Genomic DNA, 14,872 nt, shown 5'->3' on the forward strand with positions numbered 1-14,872 from the left:
GTCAAAACTATTTTTCCTCTGGTGGCACATTTAACATGCTGATAGAAATTTGGTAAAATGGATTTAAGTTTCCCTGCATTAAAGTCCCGGCTACTAGGGGCACCGCCTCTGGGTGAGCGTTTTCTTGTTTGCTTATGGCGGAAAAGAGCTCTTTCAATGCTGTCTTAGTGCCAGCCTCTGACTGTGGTGGTATCTAAACAGCAACGAGGAATACAGATGAAAACTCTTTCGGTATGTAGTGTGGTCTACAGCTTATCATGAGAAACTCTACCTCAGGCAAGCAAAACCTTGAGACTTCTTTAGATATCGTGCACCATGTGTTATTTACAAAAATACATAGTACGCCACCCCTTGTCTTACCAGACGCCGTTGTTCTATCCTGCTGATACATCGTATATAACCAGCCAGCCGTATGTTGATGTTGTTGTCGTTCGGCCACGACTCTGTGAAGCATAAGATGTTACAGTTTTTAATGTCCCGTTGGTACTTTAGTCTTCTGCGTAACTCGTCGATTTTATTGTCCAAACATTTCACGTTTGCTAGCAAAATGGAGGGAAGTGGGGGTTTATTAGATCGCCTGCGAATTCTCAGAAGGCAGCCGGACCTTTCTCCGCCTCCTCTTCACGCAGATCACGGGGTCGGGGCCTGTTCCCGAGGAAGCAGCGTATCCTTTGCGTCGGGCTCGTCAGAGTCGTGAAAGGAAAAAGAAGATTCTGCTAGTCCGTGGTGAGTAATCGCAGTCCTGATGTCTAGAAGTTATTTTCGGTCATAAGAGATGGTAGCGGCAACGTTATGTACAAAATAAGTAAAAGAATAAGTTACAAACAACGCAAATAAGCGACCCAAAAAACCCAATCGGCTGGGGGCACGTAAAACGTCTGCCATCTTCTCCGGCGCCATGTTTCAGAAGGAGATAATGTAATTCAGGTTTATTCCCCGCAAGTTAATGAAATTAATAATAAATCAATTGAAACTGAATAACCTACTTACAATAATATAGTATATCTGTATAACATGTGTTCAGACATCGAATGTAAACAATGCAGGATTTTCAAGAAAGTTCGAGTTCCACGAACATAGCACCAGCTCTATGTCAACATATAAAAACTGAGCCACACTGGTGATAATGTTAAATGAAAACCTTGGGAGTATTGCCTCAAGACTGCAGATGCAAGCAAGGTCAAGAGAAAATGGTTCATGACCACACATCATCCTATGGCCTTAAAGAATGGCTACAGCTGTGTACAAGCCAGATTGGGTTTATGATGTCTTGCTCATTCGGAGGTAACTGTGTACACCCCAAAGGCCATGGCATTTCAGTGCAGAGTATTTCAACCTTCATCAAGGTGCTGATTTGACCAGACCACTACTGTAGTTTTATGATGAGAACGCTGGGAGCATAAGTTAAGCTAATGTACTGTATAGCAATAGATGCATGGCAAGTACACATCATTCTTCTGTACATGTCACGCCCTGACCATAGAGGGCTTTTTAATCTCTGTGTTGGTTAGGTCGGGGTGTGACTAGGGTGGGTCATCTAGGGGTTTATATGTCTACGTTGGCCTGTTGTGGTTCCCAATCAGAGGCAGCTGTTTATCGTTGTCTCTGATTGGGGATCATATTTAGGCAGCCATTTCCCCTTTGTGCTTCGTGGGATCTTGTCTATGTATAGTTTCCTGTGAGCAGTATTATAGCTTCACGTTTCGTTTGTTCGTTTTGTTGTTTTTGTTCTTTGAAGTTGTCTCTTCCTAATAAAAGGATGGAAACATACCACGCTGCATCTTGGTCCACTCCTTTCGACGAGCGTGACAGTACAGTGACGCAAAGCACGCAGAACGCCATTATTACGAAATTTAAAAAGTACTATGTAACAACACGTCATAACAATGTTTTCACTCGTGTAACTACAGTGTTACTACACAGTCATAAGAGCAACTTAAAGTGCTGTCAAAAATGTATTCAGGAAAATTCTGTTTCCTTTCCCATTCAGCAGAAGGGACACAGTTTTAAGCCTGACTGAGTCCTGCTTGTCCTGCCATAGAGAGCCGAGCAAGGCTGGGCAGGCGACAGGCCTCACGTATGCATCAGAATGCAGTCCCCTGTCCGCTCTGTCCCAACACCGCCCGCCTGCCCTCGCAACACTAGATGATAAGTCACCTAGCCTGGCCATATTGATTGGACTCCGGGAGCCTTATACAAAGGATAGCAGGGAGCTGAGTGATTGTGTTTTACAGAGAACATTATCACTCCACCGAATGAGAGAGTGGCGAAAGAGAGAGAGAGACCCGGCCAGGAAATGGAGAGACCACCAGCCACGGCGGGAGGGAGTATATGACTTGACTCAGTGAAGCACTCAGTCCAATTTGAAAGCCAAATTGTGGTGCTTTAGAACAAAAAGAGACGGTTACAGATTGTCGGGTGATTTTTCTCTCTTTGGTCTGGTCTTGGACAGATTTACAATACTATTACTATTTCTATCCATTGCATTTTCTTCTATAAATTCATAACAGTACTGAATCAAATTACACTGTACTGAACGTGTTCTGCATTTCATAATCCGGGGAAAAAAAACACAGAAATAAATACTAGGCTACTATGTGACATCAGTTTTAATCTTATTCCTACATCCAGTGTTTTAATCTATTTTATCACGACAGTGGTTAGAATGGTTAAGGACAATTCTGTCAAAGGGATTGTATTGAGCCTTCAGATAACAATCCAAGTCAGCGTCTCTGCTTCACTTACAGTAAACCAGCAGATGGACACATTTGTCCGTTATGGTCATTTAAAAACTTTTACAGTTTTACCCCAGTCTATTTGTTTTGAAAGGTAGATTTATGCTTCTGCATGGTTTTATCAGCTCTGTCTGTAGATTAAACATGGACCCGTCTGCCAGTAGATCCCAGTGATCCCGTTGAAGGCCTGAATGAAAGCGTCCTTTTTTTCTGCTACCTTATCTCTCCCTCCCTCCTTTCTCTCTCTCTCCCCATCTCCACCTCCCTCTCCTCTTCTCCTCCTCCCTCTCTTACCATCCCTCCTGTTATCCCTCCCTCTTTCATCTCCCTACGTATTATTTTCCGGTCAAGCTGTGCTCTTCGTAGATAGGACTAACTTGGTAATCAGTGAGGGTATCAGAGCTCTAATAGACTCACACAACAGCTTCTCTTATCAGCCAGGTGCAATCTGGGGCTGCCCGCTTAACAAAGAATAAAATTTTAAAAAAAATCCATGCTGCCGCTGGCACTTTAATAGATTGATGCTAAAAGTTTAGAAAATAAAACCCTGCCTGCTCGGCTAGCACGGTAGAGCTGCTTCCCTCAGACAGAGGGGCCCTCGATTGGAAGTGGCAGCTCGCGTTCTCTGCATCAGCCGGCACTGCAACTCTCTCTGTGTGTGTGTGTGTGTGTGTGTGTGTGTGTGTGCGTGTGTGTGTGTGTGTGTGTGTGTGTGTGTGTGTGTGTGTGTGTGTGTGTGTGTGTGTGTGTGTGTGTGTGTGTGTGTGTGTGTGTGTGTGTGTGTGTGTGTGTGTGTGTGTGTGTGTGTGTGTGTGTGTGTGTGTGTGTGTGTGTGTGTGTGTGTGTGTGTGTGTGTGTGTGCGTGTGTGTGTGCGTGTGTGCGCGTGTGTGTGTGTGTGTGTGTGTGTGTGTGTGTGTGTGTGTGTGTGTGTGTGTGTGTGTGTGTGTGTGTGTGTGTGTGTGTGTGTGTGTGCGTGTGTGCGTGTGTGTGTGCGTGTGTGCGCGTGTGTGTGTGTGTGTGTGCGTGCGCACGTGCGTGCGTGCGTGTGTGCGTGTGTGTGTGTGTTAGCACCTGATACATCACACGAGAGCGGCGTCTGAAAAACACATGTACTCAGAATCAGGGAATCAATAGAACACTTAATGAACAATTAGCGGAACAGCTGTAGGGCTGTCAGAGGCCCATCTGTATACAGCTCAGAGAGAGAAGGGAGAGAGGGGGAGAAAAAGAGGGGGGTGGATAGAGAGCGGGTAGAGAGAGGGAGAGAGGAGAGGGGGCGAGGGGGACAGAGACGGGGGAGAGAGAGGGAGAGAGTGGAGCAAAAGGGTAGAGGGGAGTGAGAAGAGAGAGAGGGGAGCGGGCCTAACCCCATAACACTGGGCCTATTGCTTCAGGACATACCCCCCCTTCCTCCTCCCATGCCCATAACAGCCGGGCCTGTTCAGCCAGCAGAGCCTTCCTCCATCTCCCTCACCTCAGTAAAAATATGGAAATGGTTCAAGACATCTTTCAGGCTGAAGGATCGATAAATTTGACAATCTATGGCATTTAATTAAAATGGCCCCCGGAAGAGAGGCAGTTTGTTTTTCTGTGCTGACTCGGCCTGTCGTTTATTGCTCAAATGAATACATAAGTGTGTTCATAAGCACCTTTACATTAAATCCTCCTTACTCTTTAAAATAGGGTGGACCATGGTTTTCACCCCCCCTCACGCCTATCCGGCCTGCCAAACACCATGGACAGATTAAATTAATATCTAAACCTAGTGACTTTTACCGTATTCTTGATGCATAAAGAGATATCCCTCCACCTCGAGCCATGACAAATGAACGTTGGCGACAGTGAGCTCTCTGATTCGCTTGTCACTGACGGTGGCGACCTTAGCTGCCAATCAGGTGGACAAATAGTCAACAGTAAACGTACACCGAGTTGTTGGATAGGTTCAGCCTTCGTGTGTGTAGTCTGCATAGCTGACATTTATACATGTTACGAGTGGACCAGTGGTGTATGACTGACATATATTATGGTTAACTAAGCACCATGTAGGGTTTGGACGGTGGGATGGACAGAGTCTTGTAATTGACCTTGGACACCCTCTGTCGTGATATATTAAAACTTCATTTAAAGAAGAACAACCCCGGGTGGAGGAGGGATGAAGGCTCTACCTCCCTCTCCTGCTGTAATGGATTAGATGGAAATCCTATACGCATTTCAGCGAAAGAAAAAGTATGGCCTGAGACCTGCTTAAAAAAAAATTTGTAGTGAAAATGTATGTGTTCACACGTTCCACTGAATCATTTTAAATGTTATTTTTTAGCATATTAGGTATATGTGTTGAGAAGACCTATATTTCAACGGAGTGTGGAGACCTAGTATTATAATAATGGGCACATTAATACATTCATGATTTTATCCTCTGTGGTATTTGTGTTTTGCAGTTGTTCTGGTATTCTTTTAGAGATCATACGCACGCACGCACGCACGCACGCACGCACGCACGCACGCACGCACGCACGCACGCACGCACGCACACACACACACACACACACACACACACACACACACACACACACACACACACACAGAGAGAGTTGTTGTGACAGTTCTCTCACCTCTACATCAGAGTGGTTTTATGTGTCAGCCAGGCTGCAGAGATCGTATCACTACGCTGTGTAAATAACTAGCTCTTTGGCCCTAACTCCACGGGCGGATGCACACCAATAGCCACCGGAGACGTTTCACTGTCCTGACATTTTCTTCCCTGACCTCCAGTCTAACTCACTCCACTTCTCCAACCTCATCTTTTAATATTTGCCTTGGACAATGGTCCACTCATTGGTAGAAGTGTTTGAAAACCAAATGATTACTAGGCATGTCATTTTTGATAATTCAAATTTCTAGGGGATTAAAAAAGGTTAGATTGCACCATCATGTTGAGTCTTTAACAGGTGCAGGTGCTGATTAATTTGATTCACTGAGGCAATTACACCCGGATCCCCTTTAATTACTCTGGCTTTATGGCGTCTCTCTGCAGCACCAGGATCACGGAGAAGCTAGCTAGGGCCCTGCAGCCGCAGGAGGATAGTAGTGTGTGTGTGTGTGTTGCAGATCCGCAAGCGCATAGGCAACCACACACAGCAAGTACTTAAGCATGCAATCACGCACTCTCGTATGCACAAACACGCACACACAAATGTGCACACGGACACACATTCTCAAACATACACATGCCATAGACATGCTCAACAGAATAGATTTACACAAATATACTCTCAAACAAACAAACAGGTACACACTCATACAGTGCGCTGGCTATAAGGAGACGCGGTAGAGTACTAACGGACTTAGGTGTGGAGTGAGCAGGGCTATGAAACCTCAGTGTGGCAGAGACTCATGCACAGCGATGACAGGGGGAGGTAAGGCTAGTGGTAGAGGGAATTGTGTTAGTGTGCAATATACTCTCTTTCAAGCACAATGCACAGGTGCACAAAGTATGTTATCACACACACACACACACACACACACACACACACACACACACACACACACACACACACACACACACACACACACACACACACACACACACACACACATACACACTTGGCACCCCTCTCGACACAGGAGTAGGAGGAGAACTGAGTCGACAGCTACACAGCAGGCAATATCCTGTGCCTTCAGCCCCATTGAGGCGCAGGATCCTTCCTTCTCAGGCTGCGGATGCATCTGGTTAGTAAAAGCTGACAGAGGGCCGGCCATGCCTGAGAGGAGAGGGGAATGAGGAATTTCGGTGTTCCTCCACATCACCCCGGAGACCATTTGCCTGAGATTCCCTGTCACCGGGAATAGAAATCAAAACCAGCACACACATCTGTTGTCTAAATGTTAACTGCAGTGCCCTCCATGTTGTCACAGCCAGGCAAGGTTAGCCAACACCGGCTAGGAGGCTTTTCTTTGGGCACCTGCCATGGCAATGTTTAACAGAGAGAGGAGCAAATCAAATCAAATGTATTTGTCACATGCTATATACAGGGAGTACCAGTGCCAGAATAATGTGCAGGGGTATTTGAGGTAGATACAGTGCCTTCAGAAAGTATTCACACACCTTGACATTTTCCACATGTTGTTGTGTTACAGCCTGAATTTAAAATGGATTAAATTTAGATTTTGTGTCACTGGCCTACATAGAATGCCCCATATTGTCAAAGTGGAATTATGATTTTAGATTTTTTTTTTTACAAATTATTTAAAAATGAAAAGCTGAAATGCCTTGAGTCTTCAACCGCGTTGTTATGGCAAGCCTAAATAAGTTCAGGAGTAAAAATGTGCTTAACAAGTCACATAATAAGTTGCATGGACTCAGTCTGTTTGCAATAATTGTGTTTAACATGATTTTTTTATGACTACCTCATCTCTGTACCCTACACATATAATTATCTGTAAGGTCCCTCAGTCGAGCAGTGAATTTCAAACACAGATTCAACCACAATAGCCAGGAAGGTTTTCCAATGCCTCGCAAAGAAGGGCAACTGTTGGTAGATGGGTAAAAAAAAAAAAAGTGGAAATTGAATACCCCTTTGAGCCTGGTAAAGTTATTCATTACACTTTGGGAGGTGTATCAAAACATCCAGTCACTACAAAGATACAGGTGTCCTTCCTAACTCAGTTGCCGGAGAGGAAGGAAACCGCTCAGGGATATCACCATGAGGCCAATGGTGACTTTAAAACAGTTACAGAGTTTAATGGCTGTGTTAGCAGAAAACTGAAGATGGATCAACAACATTGTAGTTACTCCACTATACTATCCTAAATGACAGATGGAGAAGAAGGAAGCCCGTACAGAATAAAAAATATTGCTGCATCATGACAGCTGTCTGGCAGTGGGCCACTGGAGACATTCTGAGACACGTGAGGCATGCAACGTCTCAGCACTCCTCAGGAGCCCAAAGAACCGAGGCAGGGCAAGGAAGGGACAGGGACAGGACAGGATGGGACGGAATGGACAGGACGGGAGAGGATAAGACGGAACATGACAGGCTGGAAGGGGATAGGATGGGACAAGACAAGACAGGACAGGATGGGAGAGGACAGGATGGGACAGGGCTGGACAGGATAGGACAGGATGGGACAGAATAGGACAGGGCAGGATAGGTCCGGGACCGGAAAGGATGGGACAGGACTCGATGGGACAGGGCGAAAGAGGATAAGACGAGACAGGACAGGAGGAAAGTGGATAGGACAGGATGAAGAGGGCTGGACAGGGCAGAATGGGGCAGGGCCAGGACCAGAACAGGACAGGATAGGAGGACAAGACAGGGCAGGTCAGGGAAGGACAGGACTGGGCAGGACAGGATGGGTAGAACAGGACAGGGCAGGATAGGACAGGGTAAAGCAGGACAAGACAAGACAGGGGTGAGAGGAGGGGACAGATGTGTGGACAGACTTGAAACGTAAGCGTCAGTGCGTCAGGCAGTATTTATGTTCTGACGACTGCTAGGACACATATTTACTCTTTTAGACCCGTCACAAAGTGATGAGATTTCAAAGTGGTGGAGGTGCTTGTTTGACTATGCACTGCATACCATTCCACAGCGGTGGGCGACAGAGGGGTGAGGAAGGGTCGGGCGTAAATCTAGCACTGCTGCACCTGGCGTGGGGACAGGGACGGTTTGGGAGGGGATAGGTCCGACACCTTAGAAGAGGACAGGACTTCACACTTACACTACATGTTAGTGTGTGTACATTGGTCATACATATATGCAGTGGTGAAAAAAGTACCCTGTTGTCATACTTGAGTAAAAGTAAAGATACCTTAATATAAAATGACTCAATTAAAAGTGAAAGTCACCCAGTAAAATACTACCTGAGTAAAATTCTAAAAGTATTTGGTTTTAAATATACTTAAGTATTAAAAGTAAAAGTATAAATAATTTCATATTCCATGTATTAAGCAAACCAGACGACATAATTTTCAGGGGCATGCTCCAACACTCAGACATTATTTACAAACGAAGCATTTGTGTTTAGTGAGTCTGCCAGATCAGAGGCAGTAGGGGTGACCAGGGACGTTCTCTTGATAAGTGTGTGAATTAGACAACTTTCCAGTCATGCTAAGCATTCAAAATGTAACGAGTACTTTTGAGTGTCAAGGAAAATGTATGGAGTAAAAAGTACAATACCGTAATTAAACATCTCCACATTATAAATGCAATGTTTAATTGCACTGTAAGATCAATTGCTAGGCTGCACTGTAAGGATCTGGGGGTTGAAGAAGGCTAATCTCAAACATCTACAATACAGTGGAATGTAACATGGTTGGATTTTCAATTATGTTTTGGCTTCAATTTTTTCATGTTTTTTTTAAAACACATCTTCACCCTTCACTATGAAAGGTCTAGCTCTAGCCTACAGAGACACCATCACAGCTGTAGTCCCAAGAATTTGTGTGCTGCCGATTCCGCCAAAATCCTCTTCATTCCAATCCTGCGCACTGGAAGATGCGTCACCCATGGGGCTGTGTGACCAGCAACACAAGCCATTTCCTCCCATGAATGACACCAAAATAAAATCTTTATTGAGTGTCCATCTGTGAGCTCCAAACTCTGGGACAGAAGGAGGCCTCATGAATTCCCTTCCCTTTCATGTGAGGAATGTGCTCGGCTGGGCAAATTAGATTTTCAAGAATCCACAATGTCAATGACACTATTGGCAGCTGTGTCTGTGTTAATTAAACAGGAGGGCATGGTTAGGAGAGTTAGAGTGTGTGTGTGTGTGTGTGATATGTGTTAGTGTGGTTGGGGGGGGGGGGGTTAGAGTGTGCTTATGTGTGCGGCTTTGTACAAAGCATTTCCCCTGAGCCCATCCATGACTCACTAATCAAATATTCATACATCCCTGTAAGTACAAGGTGAACATAGTAGACCCTTACAGCACACAGCAGCCATCCCTGTGCCTCCTCGCACAACACACTCTTTCATGTTCACTTGGGGCCTGACAAAAATCCCCAAATCCTGATCCCCCATAACATTCCCCCTCCCATCACATTCCTCTCCACAGCAACCCCCCCATCCACAGACTATCCACCGCACCAAAATACATAAACATTGCTGCATATTTAATGGCTTGATGTACAGTTCTCTGTCCACAGTCGGCCGGTTGGCCTTAAAAACAGCCTTGTTATGTATGAACGTACTGATCTGACACTTCCTGTAAATGATGCCATTATGTCCTCTACCAGCTCAAATAAGGCTGTATCACATCCGGCCGTGATTCGGAGTCCCATAGGGCGGCGCAGAATTGGCCCAGCGTCGTCCGGGTTTGGCCGGGGTAGGCCGTCATTGTAAAAAAATAATTTGTTCTTAACTGACTTGCCTAGTTCAATTCAAATGTTTTAAATAATAAAAATCCAATCAAATGTATTTGTCACATGCTTCGTAAACAACAGGTGTCGACTAACAGTGAAATGCTTACTTATGGACCCTTCCCAACAATGCAGAGGGAAAACAATAGAAATAATAGAAAAATAATAACACAATGAATAAATACGCAATAAGTAACGATAACTTGGCTATACACACACGGGGTGCCAGTACCGGGTCGACGTGCTGGGGCTCTCTGGTTTCTCAGTGAATGGACATGTGAACAGATCCCTGAACTGGGACCCCCGAGCCCAATGCCAAGCTCCTCATAATACAAGAGTTTGTATTGTGCGTGACAATATGTAGAGCATAGCTCAAACGATGGGAGCAACAGAAATATTACCCATGGCAACAGTGCGTTGTTGCACACAGCAATATTTTATTTTCCTCTACAGGCGGACACAATCCCAGCCTGTGTCACAGGGTCACAATTTCCCGCCGGCTGGTTAATGGGCTGTAGAGATGGTTAACACGTACGATTAGTTTTAATCTAGTACATTTGACTGGGTAACAAACAGGGTTGAATACATTTCAACACATGTCAAGTTTTGTATTTTTCATTGCAAAGATGAGACAAAACCCCCCAAAATCTCTCTTTAATGCTTTTAAAACGTTTAAAGAGGTGCAGGGATCAGATGAGAAATTCGAAAAAGATTGTATGATTTTATTCTACTTTGCTGCACAGCAGTGTGAGAATCAATATTGTGATGAAGAGACACATTTTGTAAACGTTTGGCAACACTGGTAGAATGTAGCTGTCTTTATAGATTTACAGTTGAGGGGATGATCTTGAAACAGTCAAACATTATCGTACAACATTTCAATTATATTCAACCTTATCTTCAACCCACATTAAAAAAATTGTGTATTCTACAAATGTCTGTCACCATTTAAACAAGATGATTCAATTATTACAATGCAGTTAATAGTCTATTTGAAGTTTGTAACTAGTGCGATTGTAATGAAAGTGCAAGGGGAAGCAAGGCATTGTACCCGTCACCTCTATAGATGTGTTTGACTGTGACATTGACAAACCTTCCATTTAGACTCATTTAATTTGCTTTAAAAAAAAAATAAAAAAAAATCATGAACCAAAGTACCTTTTCAAGGACAATAATCAGAAAAGCTCAAATAACCTACCTCAGAAAATGCAAAACATCTTGAAATGATTTGGCAACATAATACTTTTCCTCTTAAGGTAAATGTGATAACAACCTAGAACATATTTTACCAATCCAAACCTCCAGTACTTTCGAAGTATTGCTAAAACCGAACTATAGTATATGAATGGCACTCTCCTATACAAGCACTTCACCGGGTTATAAGGCCCAGCTATAGAACCACAGAGATATCCTTCCTCATACACGTCCTCTGATGATCCCCGTTGGCAGCTTCTGTAGTGCAACACTGCTTTCCTTATAAAGGTAAATGTGTGTTATATTTGGCTGAGACTCACTCTTCCAATAAGACAAGGCACCCGATTCTCCATCAGTATCAATAATGTACAATGTATAAGATTTAGTACAGCGCATAACCCCCAGTACAATTTCATATCCATAATACAGACTACTGGTATGTTTGATTATTTTTCTAATGTTACTGATTACATTTGAGCAGTCAAAACTAACAGCAACTATCTACAGGTACAGGATAACACTTTGAATGTTTTTATGTTTAGCTAATTAAGCCATGAATGCTGGTGTGAGAAAATAAATAAATACATTTAAGTGTCTGAAATAATTGTGGAATAGCCTAGCAGATCCATAGGGTATAGGGAGTGTCTGAGATGGGCGCTTGAGAGGTCCAGTTTGACGAGTCCTGGACATGGATAAGCCTGTTTCAGTCTGTCTGGTAAAGTCACTTCGCCGGCCATTGAAAAGTCTCTGATCATGACCTTTGCCCTTGGCGTCGGCCTTCAGAGCAGCACAAAGTCTCCAGCAGTGGCAGCCGCTGTCCGTGGGTTGTAGATGAAGGGCCATTCCCTTTTCTCCGGGGTTAATGCTGCCGAAAGGTCGTAATCTCTTCCGTGACCTTGCATGAAAGTGAATGCTGGGTATTTGTCCTTCACTGATGGCTGAAACACCTGATTCATAAACAAAAACACAGCATACGATAATGGCACACGAAAGTCAGGAAAGTTTCATGAAGTATCCAAAGAAGCCCACCTGAGAGCAGGAGAGCAGGAGAGCAGGGAGAGGAAACGGGAAAGCTGCCTCAGATTCACAGCTAAATGGTGCCACCTAGTGTCGAGTTAATTTTATGTACAGAAGCAATATGGTCACAGAGCAGATTTTATCAACAGTTAACACCTGTACTCACCATGTGTGACCCTGTGCAGACATGCCAAAAATCATGGCGTTATGCCAAAAATCCAATTGCGCTATTTACTGTCTTGACTCTATGATAAAAGTTCTGTCACACTTACAGCCATTCACTTACACCCATTCTCTTCAATGGGATATCCATTTTATTTGATTTTATTAAAAACGAATAGGATTTTGACCAAATAGTAAAGCCTTTAGTTCACCCACCTTGGACAGTTCTTGGCTGATTCTCTCATAGTCCTGGGTACTTCTAGAGTAGAAGCCTATGGTACCACTAGGATCCATCTTACTGAAAGGCATCTTCTTTGGCGACGGGCAATGATACGACTAGAAACACAAAATGACAAAGAAATGGACAGCAATGTGGTATTGCCAGTAATATTAAAAATAAATGATTGAATTGCTTGTTAGTACAGTAAAGTATCAAAGATATAAGTGCGAAACTAAAAGGACATATTATGAAGATAAAATGTTATGTTTTATGAATGCAATGCAGTTCTAATTAATCTTGTCAAACTCACAGACTGGTGAAAATAAAAGTCTAGCTGTGTCTGATCTCTTGTCACATTGTGTGCTGCACCCTTTGACCAAGCATCAGTAGAAGTTCCAATGCAGTAGTCTAATACACTATGATAAATGCAGGTTTTATGTGTACCAGTGCTGAAATATTCAGGATCATAGTAGCTGAGCTCCTTATATTCCACATGCTGTATTTCTCCACAGCAGCAGCCTCACATGTCTGAACAGCAAATAAATCAGCAACCAGACTCAGTAATTGCGCATAGGCTGCTTTAGGATTCATATCCTTAAGTACTAACAGAAACTATTAAATTCACATTACTGAGTCCCAGTCAGCTCAGTGTAATTTCCCATTACCTGCAGAGGGAAATGGCTCGTGCTGACATCCACAAAAGACTGACAGTAATGAGGGTCCATGTAAATCAAGCTGTCATCTACAAGGACAAAACAAAAGACAAGTTATTCAAAAAAACATCTGATTATTACAAACACTACCACGCCAACGACACATTACTTCCCTCCACTTTCTATGCAGAGTAGCTCAAAGTCATTCCGCTAGGCTACTGTTAGCCTTCTTACAGTCAAATACGCCTCTTGTTTTTTAATATCGACCAGGGTGGATTAAACTCTGCATAATCAAATGTCGTTGTGCAAGCACATTTTTTACCTCCGGCCACGGAAAGGAGGCTGTCATTGAATTTTTGTGTAGGGCAATTACTTTTACAAACACACAATTATATTCAGGTATTTGCATATGATGTATGTGGGCTGGAGTTGCGTTTTGGCAGCGAGAATGTATTGCTTGTCATTTAGACATAATCCGGGCACTGTATTTCAAATTGGTAAAATGTAAATATTGACTGCCAAAATGTACACCTGAAGGTTCCTCCTGGCTGCTGAAGGTGATGGAGAGTCGCTCACTTTGGGCCCCACTGGATAGATGAGGATGAGATGATATGCATAATGCCTCCTATGGAAATCAATTACGAACACAACTTGGGAGGTTAACCCCTCATGATAAATGAGCCAGACTTTGATGGTCAGAGAGAAATAAAATAAGCGCTGTTTCACACTCACTCCTCTCATATCCAGTCCTCTACGGTCTTCTCCTCACGTACACAAATGCATGAACTTACTATGCCTCTTTATACAGAGAGGAGAAAGGACATTATGCTAAATTATCTCCACTTCCCTCGCTCTAGTCCTTTGCTTGGTTGCTGGGTGAAACACTAACCTTGAAAGCCCACAAAGTAGCAGGCCTGTTTGGACTTCCCCTTGATGATGCCGGTACAGTGCTCCAAACTCAATATGCACTGAGGAGGATGGAGACCAGGGGACAAACAGTCAAATGGGTCGTTCCGCCACCTGGGTGCCTTCTGATTTTTTTTATTTTTAGATAAAAATGTTTGATTTCACCTAATTTTACAATTTTGTCCCCCCAAAAAGTTTTCCCATCTCACAAAATAAAGTACTACAGTAAGTGTCAAATAAAGTAACATGTTTGACTATAACAGGGTTGACTGTGACAAGTGTCACGTTGAATATAGAGATCCGGGCTCTTTCACAGCTGGCCGCAACCGGGAGACCCATGGGGCGGCGCACAATTGACAAAGCATCGTCCGGGTTAGAGGAGGGTTTAGTCTACTCTGACTGACAGGTCAATCTGGTCTTGAATTCAAACAAACAACAGACCAGGCCAATGGTCCAATGGCCAACAGACCAGGCCAGAATGTACAATATTAGGAGGAAATATATATATACTGAACAAAAATATAAACACAACATGCAACAATTTCAACCATTTTCCAGTTCATGTAAGGAAATCAGTCAATTGAAATAAATTCATTAGGCCCTAATCTATGGATTTCACATGAA

At 43.6% G+C, this 14,872-nt stretch overlaps 1 protein-coding gene across 1 annotated transcript; it reads right to left on the bottom strand.

The window, feature by feature from the left end:
- Positions 1 to 11,190: 11,190 nt before the first annotated feature.
- Positions 11,191 to 13,427, bottom strand: LOC139578728 (cysteine protease ATG4C-like). Its single transcript, XM_071406703.1, has 3 exons — positions 13,355 to 13,427; positions 12,686 to 12,805; positions 11,191 to 12,237 (listed from the first exon to the last, which is right to left on the bottom strand). The coding sequence occupies exons 1-3, from the start codon at positions 13,412 to 13,414 to the stop codon at positions 12,070 to 12,072; spliced, it is 348 nt and encodes a 115-aa protein (XP_071262804.1). The 5' UTR covers positions 13,415 to 13,427; the 3' UTR covers positions 11,191 to 12,069.
- Between the last annotated feature and the right edge of the window lie 1,445 nt (positions 13,428 to 14,872).

This window comes from Salvelinus alpinus, chromosome 6 (genome assembly GCF_045679555.1).
Source record: "Salvelinus alpinus chromosome 6, SLU_Salpinus.1, whole genome shotgun sequence".
Taxonomy (NCBI): Eukaryota; Metazoa; Chordata; class Actinopteri; order Salmoniformes; family Salmonidae; genus Salvelinus; species Salvelinus alpinus.